General features: G+C 41.0%; 1 protein-coding gene across 1 annotated transcript in view; it reads left to right on the forward strand.

Moving 5' to 3' along the window:
* Positions 1–4,163: 4,163 nt before the first annotated feature.
* Positions 4,164–16,992, forward strand: part of LOC126482181 (hemicentin-2-like) — an 865,734-nt gene continuing 852,905 nt past the window's right edge. Inside the window, exon 1 of the mRNA XM_050106159.1 lies at positions 4,164–4,276. Coding sequence (XP_049962116.1) covers positions 4,165–4,276 — 112 coding nt within the window. The 5' untranslated portion in view covers position 4,164. The remainder of the gene's footprint in view (positions 4,277–16,992) is intronic.

Consider the following 16,992-nt stretch of genomic DNA (forward strand, 5'->3'; position numbering starts at 1 on the left):
TATAAGGTCCTGGAACTGAAGACTAAACGTAAGTAACGGAAACATTTTTTGTGGTCAAATTATGGTCAAAATCGGTGAAAATATAATTTTGGGTGCGCCATATTGGATTAGCCACTTTTAATTTTGGAAATCTAACTTCAGACTTCTGTTCAGCGACATCAGAAATGTACAATAACGCTTAGTTTTTATGCAAATTGAACTAACAATGCATATAAAAGTTTTCGCTAACCTTTAAACATATTATTCTCGAGAAACTATTTTTCAAAACTGCGTGTACAGTAAAATAAAAACGGTTCAACCGGTCGACTTCTACCTTTGGCCACCGAAAGGTAAAATCTTTTCTTGGGATCTTATACCTATAATATATGAAATTTATTAATATTAACCGTTTTTTGTAAAGCAATAAAGACTGAAAAAACCCAAAAATATTACTCGAAATTCGATTTAGCACCATATTGTTAAATTAAAATTTACTTCATTGTGCTTAGGTATAAGCTTCTATAAATTTAATGTAGTGTCCAATGATGTTATCCGCTTTTTAATCCAGATAACTCTTGAGAAGCTACATTGCACGCAGTCTGCGTACGTCAGATTCGCAGGCCCTTGATCAAATTATAATCAAGGGCGCCATTTTATTGTTCTTTTTTTTATTGAAAATCTAAAATAAGGTTGAAAGCATGATTAATAGTAATCCCTAAACAGATCCTTTCTATGTCTTTTCATTAACCAAAGAAAATTTCCAAGCTTTTTCTATTTTTAGCACATTTGAATGAGAACCTGACCTTAAGTACTGGAGAACGTCGTCGCTAGAGAATGGTGCACGTAAAAACAAATGGCATTTCCTGGTTTTTTCAGTACTTTGGTCCAGTCATCGACTTTATAATCATGTGAAGGTATGCGCCCTAGTGACCACCGTGAGGAATTTCTGCCATTCCCTACAATTTTTGTTATTATATATGAAGTTGTGTTTTGTGCAGCATTTGCAAATATTTACAGTGCTACACATTTAAGTGCTGTATAATAAATTGAAACTATTTGACATATTTTGTTAATATTTCGGTTATAGTATTTTTCGGTAAGAGACTTCTGTGTATTTTTGAAACTGGTTGTATGAGGTGGGGACGGTAAAGCCATAATTCGTTACTGCTCCATCATTTTATTCCTTGCAACAGAAGGTCGTTCACGTGTAACATGTGATATTTGCAAACTGAGTCTCGTCAATATCTTAATATTTCTTTAAATTGTAAATTTGTGTTCCTTTCGAATAGCTTAAATTTCAAGATGCATTTAACATATAACTGACTTCCTGATAATACTTTTTCTTAACCTAATTTCCTTTACTAATTATTGGTGTCTAATAATGTAATCGATAGGCGACTAAATACGGTACTGATATGTTATATCGACTGCACCGCTTTGAAATTTCAGTACAATATTTGTTCCTACACACATGGATACGTTGTTCCCCGAAACATGTTTTTAGTTTGGAAAAAGTTAATTTCAGATAAAAACTGCCTTACGTAAAACTGAATGCCATGATTTAAAATTGGGATAACACTATATATTATACATCTATTACAGAGCTAGCTAGAGGCCAAGGTCTGGAAACAGCCCCAAGGCACAACATTCTCCCCTATTATTTTTAATATAATTCATCCCGCTCCCACAATTTTCTTCACTTTTGTTGACACCGCAGCAGAAATTTCTACCAACACGCGACTTCAGTCAGAAGGTGGCCACTGTTTGATCGAATCCAGTTAGAGCAGTGTGAAATAATCATCTCAAAGCGTCCTAATAAATACAGTTACATTAATGTGACCCCCTGTCAGACGCCTGAATAATCACCTTCTGGATCGCGAACCTCTACAAGACGCACAGAAAGAGAATTAGTGAGGCTCTGGAACGTACCGAGAAGAATGGGGACCCATGCCTTCTCCAGTGCCGCTACCAGCTGCACTAGGTTTCTTGGTTGAGGATCCGTGGCGCGAACAACTCGACTGAGGTGGTCTCACAGATTCTCTGTTGGGTTTAAATTAGAGGCATTTGGTGGCCAGGGAAACACGGTAAACTCATCCTAGTGCCCACCGAACCGAGCAAATAAACAGCGAGTTGTGTAAAGCATTGCATTGTCCCCCTGGTGGATGTCATAGTACCGAGAAAAACAAACTGATTGCGGGCATGAAGATGCTTCCTAAGGATAGATACGTACTTGTGTTGATGCACTGTGCCTTCCAGAATGACGATATCACTCAGGGAATGGCCTCCTGCCAGCATCCTTCAGACGATTTTTGGAAGATGTTTGCTTTCAGAAGTTTCACGCTGTACATGCCAATAGCCATCTGTCCGATAGGGGTAAAATTTGATCCCCTTGTCGCCACTCAGTGGACGTGCAGTTGTGGTTTTGGCGTGCCAACCTTCACCGACGAGCATTCAGTATGGGTGCATGAACAGGCGCCTGCTGCAGAGATCCATACGAAGTATCGTTTATTGAACGGTCATTGAGAAGACACTGTAGGTAGCCCCTTGATTGCTCTAGGGAGACAGTTGCTCAACAGTTGGATGTCTGTTCGCCCGTGCACTTCTCCGCATCCATCTTTCATCCCCATCATCTATCATCGCCAGTGGTGCACCACAGTTGCTTCGGCCAGATTTTTAATTTCGCCTTTTGCCATGCACGGTATATTTTGACCAAAACAGCACGCAATTCAGCCGTTTCTGAAATGCTTCCACCTTTGGCCGGAAGGCAATGTGTATGCTCTTTTTGACATCAGATAAATCGCCACGTTTCTGTATTACTACAACGACTGTATTGTTTTCGGATCCCCTACACTGCTAGTGCTGCCACCTTCCGTCTGAGTGGTTATCGCTGACGTCGTATATTGACAGCAATCACATTAATGTGACTGGACAGTACAAGAGAAAATAAGTAGTCGATGTGCTACCCACCATGGGCAGGACCTCATATCTCCTAGCCTTTTTTTCCACAACCAAACGCAGCAAGTACTACGAGAATCAATTCACCATAAAAAATGGTTCAAATGGCTCTGAGCACTATGTTACTTAACATCTCAGGTCATCAGTCCCCTAGACTTAGAACTACTTAAACCTAACTAACCTAAGGACATCACACAGTGAATCCACGCCCGAGGCAGGATTGGAACCTGTGACCGTAGCAGCAGCGCGGTTCCGGACTGAAGAGCCTAGAACCGCCGGCCTAATTCACCCTAAAGGAATTTATGATTACCCGGCTGCTGAGCAAACTCTCATCAATTCAGGTCGGTACCGCCCTCAAATGCCAGTGTCACCTGTCGCGTAAGTAAACGCCACTGCATCGACTCGGCAGGCGCGCTGACCGCGGCGCCGATCTCTTCGCCCTCGCCAGCCGAGCGCAGGCGGAAGCAGCCGAAGTGGCGCGAAGGTAGGGGGCGGAGGTCCACAGGCCGGCCAGTGCCTCCGTGGTCGCCGCACGGTCCTGAGCGGGCTCCATCCCTCTCTAGAGGTGAAACTCGACGGCGAGCGGCGCGCACAGTGTTTACTTGCAAAACGAACAACGCTCCTTGTCAATGAACTCCGATTCACTTTTCTAGGTTGCTCCCAACATTTGCGGTCGAAGGTGATTTACACACTGCCTAGTATTTACCTGTCCACAGGGAAAAATTCATTATATCTAGGGCAGCATGTGCAATAAAAATACAAATACTGATTTTTCTGCCTAAACTGCTGGACCAGGCTTTGCGTGACTACTGTACGTGTGACCGATTCAGTATTACTCCCGTCACAATTTAACGGAATAGACTCGTCCAGTACGGATAGAGAGGCGGTCGACTACTTGTTGCTGCAGCTGCTAAGGCACCCCCCCCCCCCCCCCTTCCATTGATCCTGTACGGATTCCGCTCTCGAAGCGCGCACTACTGTACTTCTCAAACTCCGCCGGTAGTTGGAGTGCTGACTGACGATTCGGGGAAGTGTTTTCCGAGCGGGGGTGGCAGGAACACAAAGCGGCCTCTGTGTACGTATAAAGAGCAGTGAGTCTCCGGCGAGAAATCTCGCCGTTTTGACGTGCGTCGTTAGGAGCTATGCCAGTCTGCCGTAATAGCCGGCATACCAGCCCGATACGTGAGCAGTGCGCAAGGCGCCGAGGGAGTCATTAACGGCTGCGGATCCATGGCTGCAGCGCGCCAGCGGATGACGCGTCCTCCGCCTCTTGCGCTCCTGGTGTTGTGTCTTCTGCCCGCAACGGCGCTCGCGTCCTGGGGAGGCGGCGACGACGATCCTGGTGAGTGGAGACCCTCTCTTCCGCGCCATCTCACTTGTTCCTTTATCCATCTATCGTCTTTTCGTATTTGCCTCGTAATTGAGTGATACTATCGGCGAGCACATTATCTGCGAACATTTTCTTCGAGCAGTTGTCAACAGTTTAAACACGTTTCACAAAATTCATAACACAAAGCTGTATATAGCTCTTCCATTGTACTACAGGTTTCGGCTGTAAAGAATCGTGTGGTAAGAAACACGAACGAAAGCATCTTACGTATTACGAAAATGGAAATATAGGAATGTAGCTATTGACACATTTATTGACAAAAATACGTCGATCGGAATCGAGTTGAATAACATTAAAGGGTATTAAAACCAGACAAGAACAGCTGCATACAAACAGACAAGAAGAGCTCTATACGTGAACATAAACCTACCACCTTTGTTATTTTTCAACTCGAACCTAACGTATTTTTGTCAATGATTGTGTCAACACCTGCAATCCTGTGTCTGCATTTCCGTAGTATGCAAAGTGCTTTTGTTCGAGATTTGTACCAGATCATGGTTTGTTAAAGAAGCCGATAGTAAAATGAAAGAACCAAGTACTGCTCTGTGTTGTGAATTTTTCCACTGCGTTATTTCAGCCATTGCTCAAATAAAATTATTAATGGCTGTACCAGTTTCTGCTGTCTGTCATTACCTTTCTTTCGAATTTTTGTTTACATACTTATTTATGTATTTATTTATTTACTGTCGGCCATCTGACTAGTTCAATGCGGACCTCAACAGATGGCTCACCTGTGCCAAGCTTTTCATTTCGGAGTGGCACCTGAACCCAATACCGTCATTTATATGTTGGGTACAGTCCAACTTTGTTTCTCCCTACAGCTTTCATCCTCCCTATGGTTCCACGGAAGTTATTTTTGATGAAATCTGCACGAGTTTTCATTTGCCAAGACCACCTAAATCATTTATTCATAAGGATTACCTGTTTCGGAAATTTTCTAAAGCAATCTTCGCATCGATGTAAATAAATGATTTGAGCGATCTTGGCAGTTGAAAATTTATTCATTGTAAATATTACTACAGATCGTGCCCAATCTGACGATGTTAGAAGTGTACTAGTTATTTGTTGAAGCTGTAACACATCTCTATTCAACTTGTTTTTTCTTGTACACAGTGATCCACGCATATTCACTCTTAACCGTTTCTGCGGATAATTTTCTCGTTTCTTACTTTTATCAGTCCACCTAATTTTCTACATCTGTCTCTTGCATCACATCTTAAATGCTTCAGTTATCTTCTTATCTCGGTTTTTCGCTCTTCACGACTCACTTCATTACAATTCTGGCTTCAAAATCAAATTTTCACAGATTTAGTCCTCAGATTAAAGCAGATATTTGGTATTAGCACAATCCTTTGACCAGAAACGTCCTGTTTGCATGTGCTAGTGTATTTTTCATGTCCTTCTTGCTTCGTCCGCTACGGGCTATTTTGCTTTCACGGTAGCACGTCATCGATTTCATACTCCCCAGATCTGATGGTAACATTATCACTAATCTCACTTCAATTGATCCCCATTACTTTCATATTTCTTCGGTCTGCTGTCAGCCAATAATTTATACTCATTAGATTGTTCATTGCACGTACTGGTCCGGCAGTTTTTGCTCACTTCTACAGAGGATAGGAATGAAAATAGCCACATTTTTCATTGATATATATTTCTTCTGAATTTAACTGAATTCCTGGCACTTTCCTCTGTTTCCGCTATCTCTATGTGATTTATATAATAAAAATATCTGCATCAGTTGCTAGTGATTTCTCGTTTAGACCGTTTTCGAAGCCTAAAACTTCATTTTTACGTGTCACTACCGGCGAACAAGAGGAGACGCTACTAGCGACCAAGCACTATACGGACGACAAACCAAATGAAACGTGAAGTAGTGAATAGTGTTGTACTCACCTAATTATGGAAACATAATTAAGTAATTACGCTAGTACACCAATTTCGACTGCTTCACCTTTCATTTGGTATGACGTCCGTATAGTGCTTGGTCTCTAGTAGCTCCTCCGCTTGATCGCAGTAGGTGGTACCGAAGATGAAGCTTTAGGGTTCAAAAACTGTTGCGCAATATATGAGAAATTACCGGCAACTGAAGGGGATTTTTATTATATAAATATGTCCCTCAGTTGCAGATGTTCGTCTGATCAAATATTTTGTGCTATGCATGAGATGAAAAGCTGAATTTGGGATAAATTTCTCATTCATCTCTCCTCTTTATATCTGGGATGGTGTGGATAACATTTTTTCGAAACTTTTAAATCATGTCCCCAGACACCTAGATTTTACATACATAGTCATCTTATTGCCTCTTCCCCTACTGATTTTAAAAGTTCTTATGAAATTTTATCCATTCCTTCTTCTTATTTAATCGCAATTCTTCCAAACTGCTATTAAACTCTGACTCTAATACTTGGTCCCTTACGTCTTCATTATCAATAGCCCATAAACATTTCTTTGCTGTGTACAAGAACGCCAGGAGCCAACATTTCATTGAGGCTCTCACAAGAATCCTCCATTGAGAGCCTCAGTGAAATATTGAGACCAAACACGCTTCGACGCAGCCATCGGGCAACAAACATTTATTGGCTATTGATAATGAGTACCCTTGTCGAAACATGTACACCTATTAAAAATTATGTGAGCGTTCATTTAAAAACATTAGAGACTCTTTTTGTATTTTCATTGCCCTTGCTTCAAGCGTTCTGTTGAAGAGCTGTCAACGAGGCAATTATGGCCACTACTACGATTATTGTTTTGCAAGAGTTACGTCACATGCCAAAAATGTAAAATACTACTGTATCACAAGAGGGGCTACTGCTGTTATCTAGAAAGAATTTGTAAACATACGGCCAGGAAGAAATACGGACCATTTTACTTGTATGAAGAAAGGTGAATAATGGGTGGTTTACTCTGTCTCTTGTTGAAATTCATTGCTCGTCTCTTTGTGACTGTGTTCTGCGTCTGCGTTTAGTTCGTGTCTTTTGCATCTGTTCTGAGGCTATGCTGGAGCCACATTAAGATCAGTGACAAATTGATAGCAGTCGTATATTACCAATTTCTGCTCGACAAATTATGGGTTCTGACGGAGAACATTAACTTTGCAGAATGGCTATGAGTATGATTTATGCATCATGTGGCGCAGCCCTCGCAAGACAAAGACTAACACAGATGTCGAATGAGCGATGGGTTGGTCGTGGAGCTCGGAGCGTGGTCATCAAACGTTAAGTCCTATGATTTCTAGCAGTGTGTATATTTAAATGAACCGCTACAAGTATATAGCTTCTTTGTGCATTTTTGCTTCATGGTTCAACGTAGGCTACAAACAATACTAAAATATTTGACGTTTCGGCCATGTAGTAGAGGCCTTCATCAGGACGTATAACGATAATTTAGATGGGGACTCGGTGATTCAATATATTGCGTTCCTTACGATGCCGAAAGACCACCGACGTAAAGTTTCTTAGATACGTAGACCTTGGCGTCTTCCACACGCATTGGCAGGGGTGCGTGTCTCATGCAAGTGACTATCTCCAAGAGTGTCAAAGTGTGCTCGCAGGAGTTCGGGATTCTTTAAGAAGGAGGACTGAAGAACGAATAGGAGTTAGTGATAACCAAATCGCTCACCTCCTGTAGTGACAACAGACTGGTGGTTCTAGAACAGGACACATATTTTGAGAAGTATTTGTTTCCAGGCATATGGGTGTAAGACCTTAGACCAGATTTGACTAGTATTATCTCACGTAAGAAAATGTGACATATCCTGTATAGTTTTGAAGTGGAATGTGTTCTTTTACATTCGCGATACATATGCTAAATAAAGTGTTTTATTTAAAATATAAGTAAAGAACTAACATGTTTAAATGTGTCTTAAATGAATGATGAGAACAGTAGGGTGTTTTTTATGCTGATTGTATAAGGACGACCTGCATCAATGGAACATTGCATCAAAGAATGGTATATGCTAGATGATTTGGAGCTCAGGGTATGAGCAATAACGAATTGGAATATCGGACGAGAAGAAATGGATGTTAGGAGAGTACTAATCTTACAGAAACGGTACAGGATCCGCCTCTTTATTCATAGCATTTTCTAGTCCCGTCAGTTGGTTACTGAAATTGCTTGTTGTTCCTATTATCACTACATTTTCTGGAATTCTCGCTCTCCGTCATTAGTCTTTCAGTGTTTTTATATTATTGTTCCAATGTATTGCAACCTGTTTCATTAATATGAATCTAAATGGTTCCACGTCTGATCTAATTAAGAAGAGAAGCAACTCTTCACACAGCCACCATACATGTTGCTTTTACTCAATCTGACAGTACGGGCTCGGTTCGCTGGCTCTGCTTACGTTGCGTGAACAAAACTACTCGTAAACTGCTTGTCGATGGATATGGATAGGCAGTGCTATTTAGACGTCTGATGTGTAGTCAATAATGTGATAGGCTTTGCTTAGTAGACAATTTAGTCACATTTACCGTGCGTTTGAAAATAGAATGCATTATATTTATCAGTAACGTAATGAAGTCAAACTTCTGTTGACATTGATATATGGAAGAATTTTGGATCAGATTTCTGTAGTTTTCTCAGCTGATTTAGAACGAAGTAATCAGCGTACTAAAAGAACTCTATATCACGTGTAAGACGTCAAGAGGATGAACGTTCTGGCAGAAGTGCTCAAAAATTTATCACGGCAGTTAACAACGACGGCGGGTGGCATTATGCTTAGTACGCGTGTCACTGAACTATAAGCGAAACTAATGTGAATAATCAGTTTCTTATGGAGCCTCGAAGACGTTAATGCAGTAGAGAAAATAGCGCTGAAAAGGATGCAAACATGGTCAGCAGAAGTAGGGAACGAAAAGAAGAGCTAATAATAGTTTTTAGTTGATGTAACAATGTGGGCTCTGAGCTGCAATGCAAACGAAGGTATTTATTGTGAAGTGACATCACTATTAAAATCCGAAGCAACACAACAGCGTATACTAAAACATTAAGGGAAATACATATTTGCTAAACTGTACAATCTAGACATACGTATGCTACTAACAAGCAGTAGAATAGCAGCGTAATACCGAATGCACCTACGGATCGGAAGGCTGCTGTGGATATAGTGAAGCCTTGCTGAATGAAGCGCTCATTACCTAATCCTTCACTTTAATCACCGTGTGGTACTTTCCAGGTTTCAACAAAGAGAGAAATTTTGCGAAATGCCGTGTCGGAGAGACCAATAATGTATTTCGAAGCAGCTCTCATTGTAACTATAATGACTTACTCGCAATTTGTAACTAAAGGAACTGCTGTAATAGGACTAAGAAAATATTCATATATTCTGGATTTCTTGTCATTTAAACCCACTTTAATAATCAGATCAGTGGTATTAATGCCGACGCAACCCCTGATTTTATTGATTCGTTATCTACTTTTCACGTATTTCTCATCATTCTATCTGCGTAACAAGTAATCTGCTTGTACGGAATAATGCGCTTGACATTAGTTTGCGGGACAAGGAGTTAAATCAGACACATATAAATGCCGCTATCCGTTTTAACGTCCAACTTGTGAGTGATTTTTTAAGTGTTTGCCACATCGTACCAATTTATGAAAATTCCGTGCCTTGTCTTCATTTTTGACTTAGATATTGAATACTAAAACGGGAAAAAACGTTAAAACACAGACAACAAAATTATCAGGTGCTTAGACAGGTGACTTACTTATCCTTTCCTGCCTCCGTAGGTTCAAATGATGCCTCCATAAGAACAGGATACGGCAACATAAATGAAACAACGGCAAGTCATGAGAATTCGGTAAGCTACCTGTAGTCTCGACAAAAGGGAGAAAAATTATGGGCAGGTGATCGTCACATGAGAAAGGTGTGCTACAAACTGTTAACAGTATTCTGGGAGTCCCAGGACATATCCCAGGACATGTACCTAATTTAATAAGTCACCTACTTATGATAAAAAATACGATTAAAGGAGGAAACAGTGTTAGTTTGGAAACGCACGTTGAAAAGTTATGAACATTTTCAGATGATTACATTTTAAACGATAGGAACATCAGTGTACGACGACTATCAAAGTTACGACAGTGGGACTCATCATTTACAAAACTCACTTCCGTGTAAATTAAGTATTGGGTAAATAGTCTATTCGCGCAACGTTCATAAAAAAATGTATGTTATACAGGGTGATTCAAAAAGAATACCACAACTTTAAAAATGTGTATTTAATGAAAGAAACATAATATAACCTTCTGTTATACATCATTACAAAGAGTATTTAAAAAGGTTTTTTTTTCACTCAAAAACAAGTTCAGAGATGTCCAATATGGCCCCCTCCAGACACACGAGCAATATCAACCCGATACTCCAACTCGTTCCACACTCTCTGTAGCATATCAGGCGTAACAGTTTGGATAGCTGCTGTTATTTCTCGTTTCATATCATCAATGGTGGCTGGGAGAGGTGGCCGAAACACCATATCCTTAACATATCCCCATAAGAAAAAATCGCAGGGGGTAAGATCAGTGCTTCTTGGAGGGCAGTGATGAAGTGCTCTGTCACAGGCTGCCTGGCGGCCGATCCATCGCCTCGGGTAGTTGACGTTCAGGTTTCATAACTAACCTTTTTCGTAGGACTCTCCATACAGTTGATTGTGGAATTTGCAGCTCTCTGCTAGCTCTGCGAGTCGATTTTCCTGGGCTGCGAACAAATGCTTGCTGGATGCGTGCTACATTTTCATCACTCGTTCTCGGCCGTCCAGAACTTTTCCCTTTGCACAAACACCCATTCTCTGTAAACTGTTTTTACCAACGTTTAATACACCACCTATCAGGAGGTTTAACACCACACTTCGTTCGAAATGCACACTGAACAACTGTCGTCGATTCACTTCTGCTGTACTCAATAACACAAGAAGCTTTCTGTTGAGCGGTAGCCATCTTAGCATCAACTGACGCTGACGCCTAGTCAACAGCGCCTCAAGCGAACAAATGTACAACTAAATGAAACTTTATAGCTCCCTTAATTCGCCGACAGATAGTGCTTAGCTCTGCTTTTTGTCGTTGCAGAGTTTTAAATTCCTAAAATTGTGGTATTCTTTTTGAATCACCCTGTATATTGTTTAAGAACGCCACAAAGTAATACTGCTGTAAATCTGCGAGCTACATTATTACCTGTTTTTATGCACATCAAGAGAATGATACATTAATAAAGAGTTACTAGTGCCGTCATAGGTCTGCCATTGGACCTCCTGTATGCACGTGACGTAAATCCTTGCAAGCTGTCAGTATATTTAGGTGCGAAAACTTTGACAGTGTGTGCTGATCACGTCATAGGTGTAATAGCTTTTATATCACAATTGTTAAAATCAGTGTACCCGTTACAGAAGTAGACTTGATGGTTTTAACTGCTCCTTCATTACGTATATTAGAAGGAGACTATATCAGAATGCTCGAAAATTTGACAGCTGAGACTCGTGCACAATTGTTTCATCTTCTTTCGTAATAGCGTAAGTATGAGTATATGCGTGGAATGTTTTGTTTTTTTCCCCCTCTTGAATCTACCTACTGCAGAGAATTCATGTCTCCAAATAAGAAAATCAGACACGTTTCATTTTGTGGCTGCTTCAACAGCGTACACATCACAATGGCTGATATGATATTCAATGGACAATGCATTCTTACCAAATAACTTATGCTCTACGGTAAATAAATGACAATGAACCTGCCTGCTAAATCTCATTAACCACAGCGTTAAATTCAATGATCAACAAGGGCTAGAAGTTATGATGAAACTACATCTATCTTTGTGAGATACTTTGCATGTAGATAATTTCTAATAATCTGAAGCCATGGGACTCTGAATCTAAATACATCGTTATTTAGAAAAATTCGTCCGAATTCCCGTTGTGTATCAACTTCTACATGTCATTGACATCTGCTCATTCGTGATCCCAGCGACAGGAAAAAGTCCTTCGTTTGACCCTAAGTTCAACACACAGTCGTAATCTTGCAGTCGCTGATGAGAGAGCAGCTATAGAACAAATTCTCGGGACTTCTTTGACGTTCCTTCTGTAACTGGTACTGAGGTATGACGAATACTGCACGGCACAAAATGTTGATAATAGTTTTTTTTTATTGGAGAGCATCTTGATCTGAAAATTTCTCCGTAAAATAGCATAAGGATCTCTATCAGCGTAGAGTGCTTGCTATTGGCATATTCCTCATCCTTTCAACCCTCTGGTATTGAATGTCGACTTACAGAAATCGCAAAAAGAAACAGGAATGCGGACAGAACAGACGGATCAGCAATAAGGTCGCGGAAATCAATACCTGGTAGAACAAAAGCGACATTTTTCCAGCTACAGTGTTAGATATCCTTCCGCAAAAGTTTGTATCAATCCGGGCGTGAAACCGACTCGGATTGTGACTGAATATTTCCCGTTCTTCACGTGGAGTGACTGTTCTTGCAGGGGATTTAATGCAAAGTAACTTTGATGCAACCTTTTTCCCTTTTCTTATACAGCTAATACACTCTGAGCAGGCAGATGGAAGCAAAGTTTTTATCGAATTCATGAAAGTCCCATCTATGGAACATAACACGACACTGAAAGTGTACGACTATACAAAGAAGTCTTTCATTCCAGTATGCTGCCAGACGATGTGGCAACATGACCTTTCCAGTTACAGAGTATGCGTGTAGTCCCATGTTTTGGAAGACGTATCCCAATGACCAACGGAGGCAGAGTCATTCCCTGATGGCAAATTTGAAGCATGCAATGCTGGCGTGGAGGGTAAATTGTTCAGAGCGTAATATGAAGCAGTGCCATAGCTTTCCGAGAAGAAACCGGTCAAAATCTTACAAATGGCCTTATAACTTAATTTCCAACGCCAATTCCATAACACTCTCCTCGCGCTTGTGTGCAGAGCTACCAGCGGCTTTCACGTTGTTGTAATCAGCGCCCGAAGACCGCTGTCTGAACTATTTCCTAAATTAATTGCGATTACGCTTAAATCTTTTCCGTGAATTCAAAACGATGCCTCTTCAACTTAAATTTAATTTTCGGAAGTGGAAGAAATCGCAACAAGCTGTGGTTGGCGAGGGGCTGGGCGGCGAAGAGGAGAGGGTGGCGGGAGGGGTGGGCATTATCATGTTGGAATTCCTTCACAGTGAGCGAGGTGCGTACAGGTCTATTGTCATGATCCAGCATACTACGGCTTGTGACGTCTCCCATCTCCCCAAAACATCTCAGTGGAAGCTGCCTGTGATTGAACGTGTGCAGAAAATTCTGTAAGGACAATTCCACGGATGTTAAAAAATTTGTCAGTACTGACTTGATGTCGCTACAAACTTGGCGCGCCTTTTCGTGTGGTGAAGACGATGATGTCTTCCACAGGAAAGACTGCCGTTTTGTTCAAGGATGATAGTGCTACATCCATGATCCATCTGCACTTACGACGCTGGACAGGAAATTTGGATCATCTCGAGCTGTTGTTTGCTGCTCAGTGTACTGTCGGCTATCTCGTTAGCTGGCATTCAAAACACGTGAATAGAACTTCGCTGTAACTCATCTGATATTCAGTTCATCATTTAGAAAGCGCTGACATATTTCGCATGGAATTTCAACGACTTCATAAACGTTGTTGACTGTCTGGCCTTGGTCCTTGTGGGTCACTTTATTTCGCGATCGTTACCGGATTGTGAAAGATAACTCCCCTCCCGATTGTCTTGGATCCTTAAAAGAATCTCGGCCTTCCTTAATTCGTTCAAACCACTCAGATGCTCTTGCTTGGCTCAACGTTTCCTCGGCAGAAGTATCACTTGACATGTAATTGTTTTCAGCAGAAGTTTAGTTGAACTTAAAAAATAATTTCGTGGAGACCTTTTGTTCCTTCAAGTCAGCTACTTAGGAATTCAGTGACAAGGTAGAACGCGACGTAGGCTAGAGAAATAAGCTACAACAGTTACGCTACTTATTCACTCACCGTGGCGCCTCGTACCACAATGGCAGTTAAAAGAGATACTACAGGCAGCTAGCGGCGGAAGATTGTACTGATGATCGTTTAGGCTCGAGATTCAAACCCTCGGAAATTTAGGGCAGCATCTCGTAAATTTAAATGCAAAATAACTTTATTTTGTAATCAAAATGCACTGCCCGACAAACAGTGAAGCACAGAGAAGACATGGTTGGATGCCGACGTAACCTCATACACGGACACACTATAGCAGGTATGCAAATGAATAGATCTGCAATTCTTTCTGACAGATTCAACGCTCAGTCGAGTATGTTAGTGTCGATTGTGGTTAGTGTTGTCATTAGGCCTGGCAGTATTAAAAAGCGTAAACAGCTTCGGATGTTGTCAGCTCTGTGTAAGACACGTATATCCTTCGTGATCATGTGAGACAGTATTATCACTACCGCAATTTGTTGTTGTTGTTGTTGTTGTTGTTGTGGTCTCCAGTCCAAAGACTGGTTTGATGCAGCTCTCCACGCTACTCTGTCTTGAGCAAGCCTCTTAATCTCTGAATAACTACTGCAACCAACACACCTCTGAATCAGCTTGCTGTTTTCATCTCGTGGTCTCCTTCCACGACTTTTACGCCACACGCTTCCCTCCAGTACTAAACGGGTGATTCATTGATGCCTCATAATGTGCCCTATCAACTGATCCCTTGTTTTGGTCAGGTTGTACCAAAAATTTCTCTTCTCCTCAATTCTATTCAGCACCTCCTCATAAGTTTGATCTACCCATCTAATCTTCAACATTCTTCTGTAACACCACCCTTTCGTTGTCCTCAACTCTTATAACTGCCATCTGGGCGTGAGTCGTGCTTGGGTAGCTCAGTTGGTAGAGCACTTGCCCGCGGAAGGCAAAGGTCCCGAGGTCGAGTCTCGGTCCGGCGCACAGTTTTAATCTGCCAGGAAGTTTCATATCAGCGCACACTCCGCTGCAGAGTGAAAATGTCTGCTTTTTATATTTTCCTACTTAGACCAAATTAATCTAATTGTCGTTTCCTAATCTCATTCTCTCAGCGTTACCTGATTAATTTGACTGCATTTCCTTACACTCTTTTTAATATTGCTGCAATTTATCTGATTACCTTTTCCGAAGACATCATCTCTTCAGTACAACCGCTCTTCCAAACCTTTTGACGTCCGTGTCGGAAACACAGTGTCATCAGCACACCTCAAAGTTTTTGTTTCATCTCCTTGAACGTAGCTTAAATTTCAGACGTCTTCTAGGTTTCCATCACATCTTGCTGTTGAATACCATCGAAAATACGCTACCCGAGGATAAAGATTTGTGACTGTCAAAAGTTTAAAAACCATTAAATTCTAGAGAACTGTCGATAATAGCTATAGACTGTCTTAGGCAAGGATAGGAAGTTTGTAATAATCTCACTGCGAGAAGAATTTCATTCGGCTAACTTAAATCACTAGTCTTTTGTCAATGGCACAAACGATTATTACAAGGTTGCTCTCATAAGGTCCAGAAAAGCTTTAGACTTTAACATGACAAAGGAAGCTGGGTTTAGAATTGTATATAGTTAAACGAGGCATTTACGTTATGTCAACGAAGATATAGAGAAAATTTGCGATTATCAGCTATCAATTCGTATGTGGTTTATAGAGTATGAGAAATCGTGTGTGTCTGTCACAATAAAGCTTGTGCTGGCAACACTTCCGAGGAGTCGAATCTACATTAATCTGTTGAAGAGTATATATAATTAAGTTTAGAACTGGGATCTGTAACTCTTATTTCATCAAACCTAATTCTGCGTCCTCGGATAAGATCTACAAGCTTTAATGAGGACCACAAGCGGATCGGACCTGATTCACACTGGAGATGCAGATGATATCGTTGTTATCCAGAAGAACTTCAGCAAAGCATTGAGGAACTGAAGATTAATGACCATAAGAGGAAAATAAAGTACGCTGATAGATGTGCACGAAATGTTAATGAATTTAAACCGGAGAATTTGCTTACTTAGGACAGTTTAATACAACACCCGTGAGGGCAATTAAAAATAATGAAATAGGGAATAAAAAGTTCTTAATGTTCATTTGTGAATCTTGATGTAGTATTTAGAAGTAAATTTGCAATGTTTCTTAAACGAAAAGTATACAATTTTACAATCAATACACACTGCACGTATTAACCGATAAAAGTTAAACCTGGACGAAAAGTACTCAAACGGTTCAAAAATTTAGGGTTGCTCAAGAGTAATTGAACGGTGCATACTGATCATTACAAGAAGATATACATAGACAAATAGCCGGCCGAAGTGGCCATGCGGTTAAAGGCGCTGCAGTCTGGAACCACAAGACCGCTACGGTCGCAGGTTCGAATCCTGCCTCGGGCATGGATGTTTGTGATGTCCTTAGGTTAGTTAGGTTTAACTAGTTCTAAGTTCTAGGGGACTAATGACCTCAGCAGTTGAGTCCCATAGTGCTCAGAGCCACATAGACAAATAAAAGAAGGGCAGCAGTTGTGGATGGTCGTAACAGTGACGGCTACGAAAGTGAGATATGCAGGCCATATAGCGAGACAGAGTGATGAGGAATGGATTAAGGAAAGTCATGCAGGATTCTCCGTAATAAGAGAAAGCCTGGAGGAAGATCTAATGAAAGACGTACTCACTGCATAAAGAAATATACAGGTCAAACTGG

The sequence above is a fragment of the Schistocerca serialis genome, chromosome 5 (genome assembly GCF_023864345.2).
Source record: "Schistocerca serialis cubense isolate TAMUIC-IGC-003099 chromosome 5, iqSchSeri2.2, whole genome shotgun sequence".
Lineage (NCBI taxonomy): Eukaryota > Metazoa > Arthropoda > Insecta > Orthoptera > Acrididae > Schistocerca > Schistocerca serialis.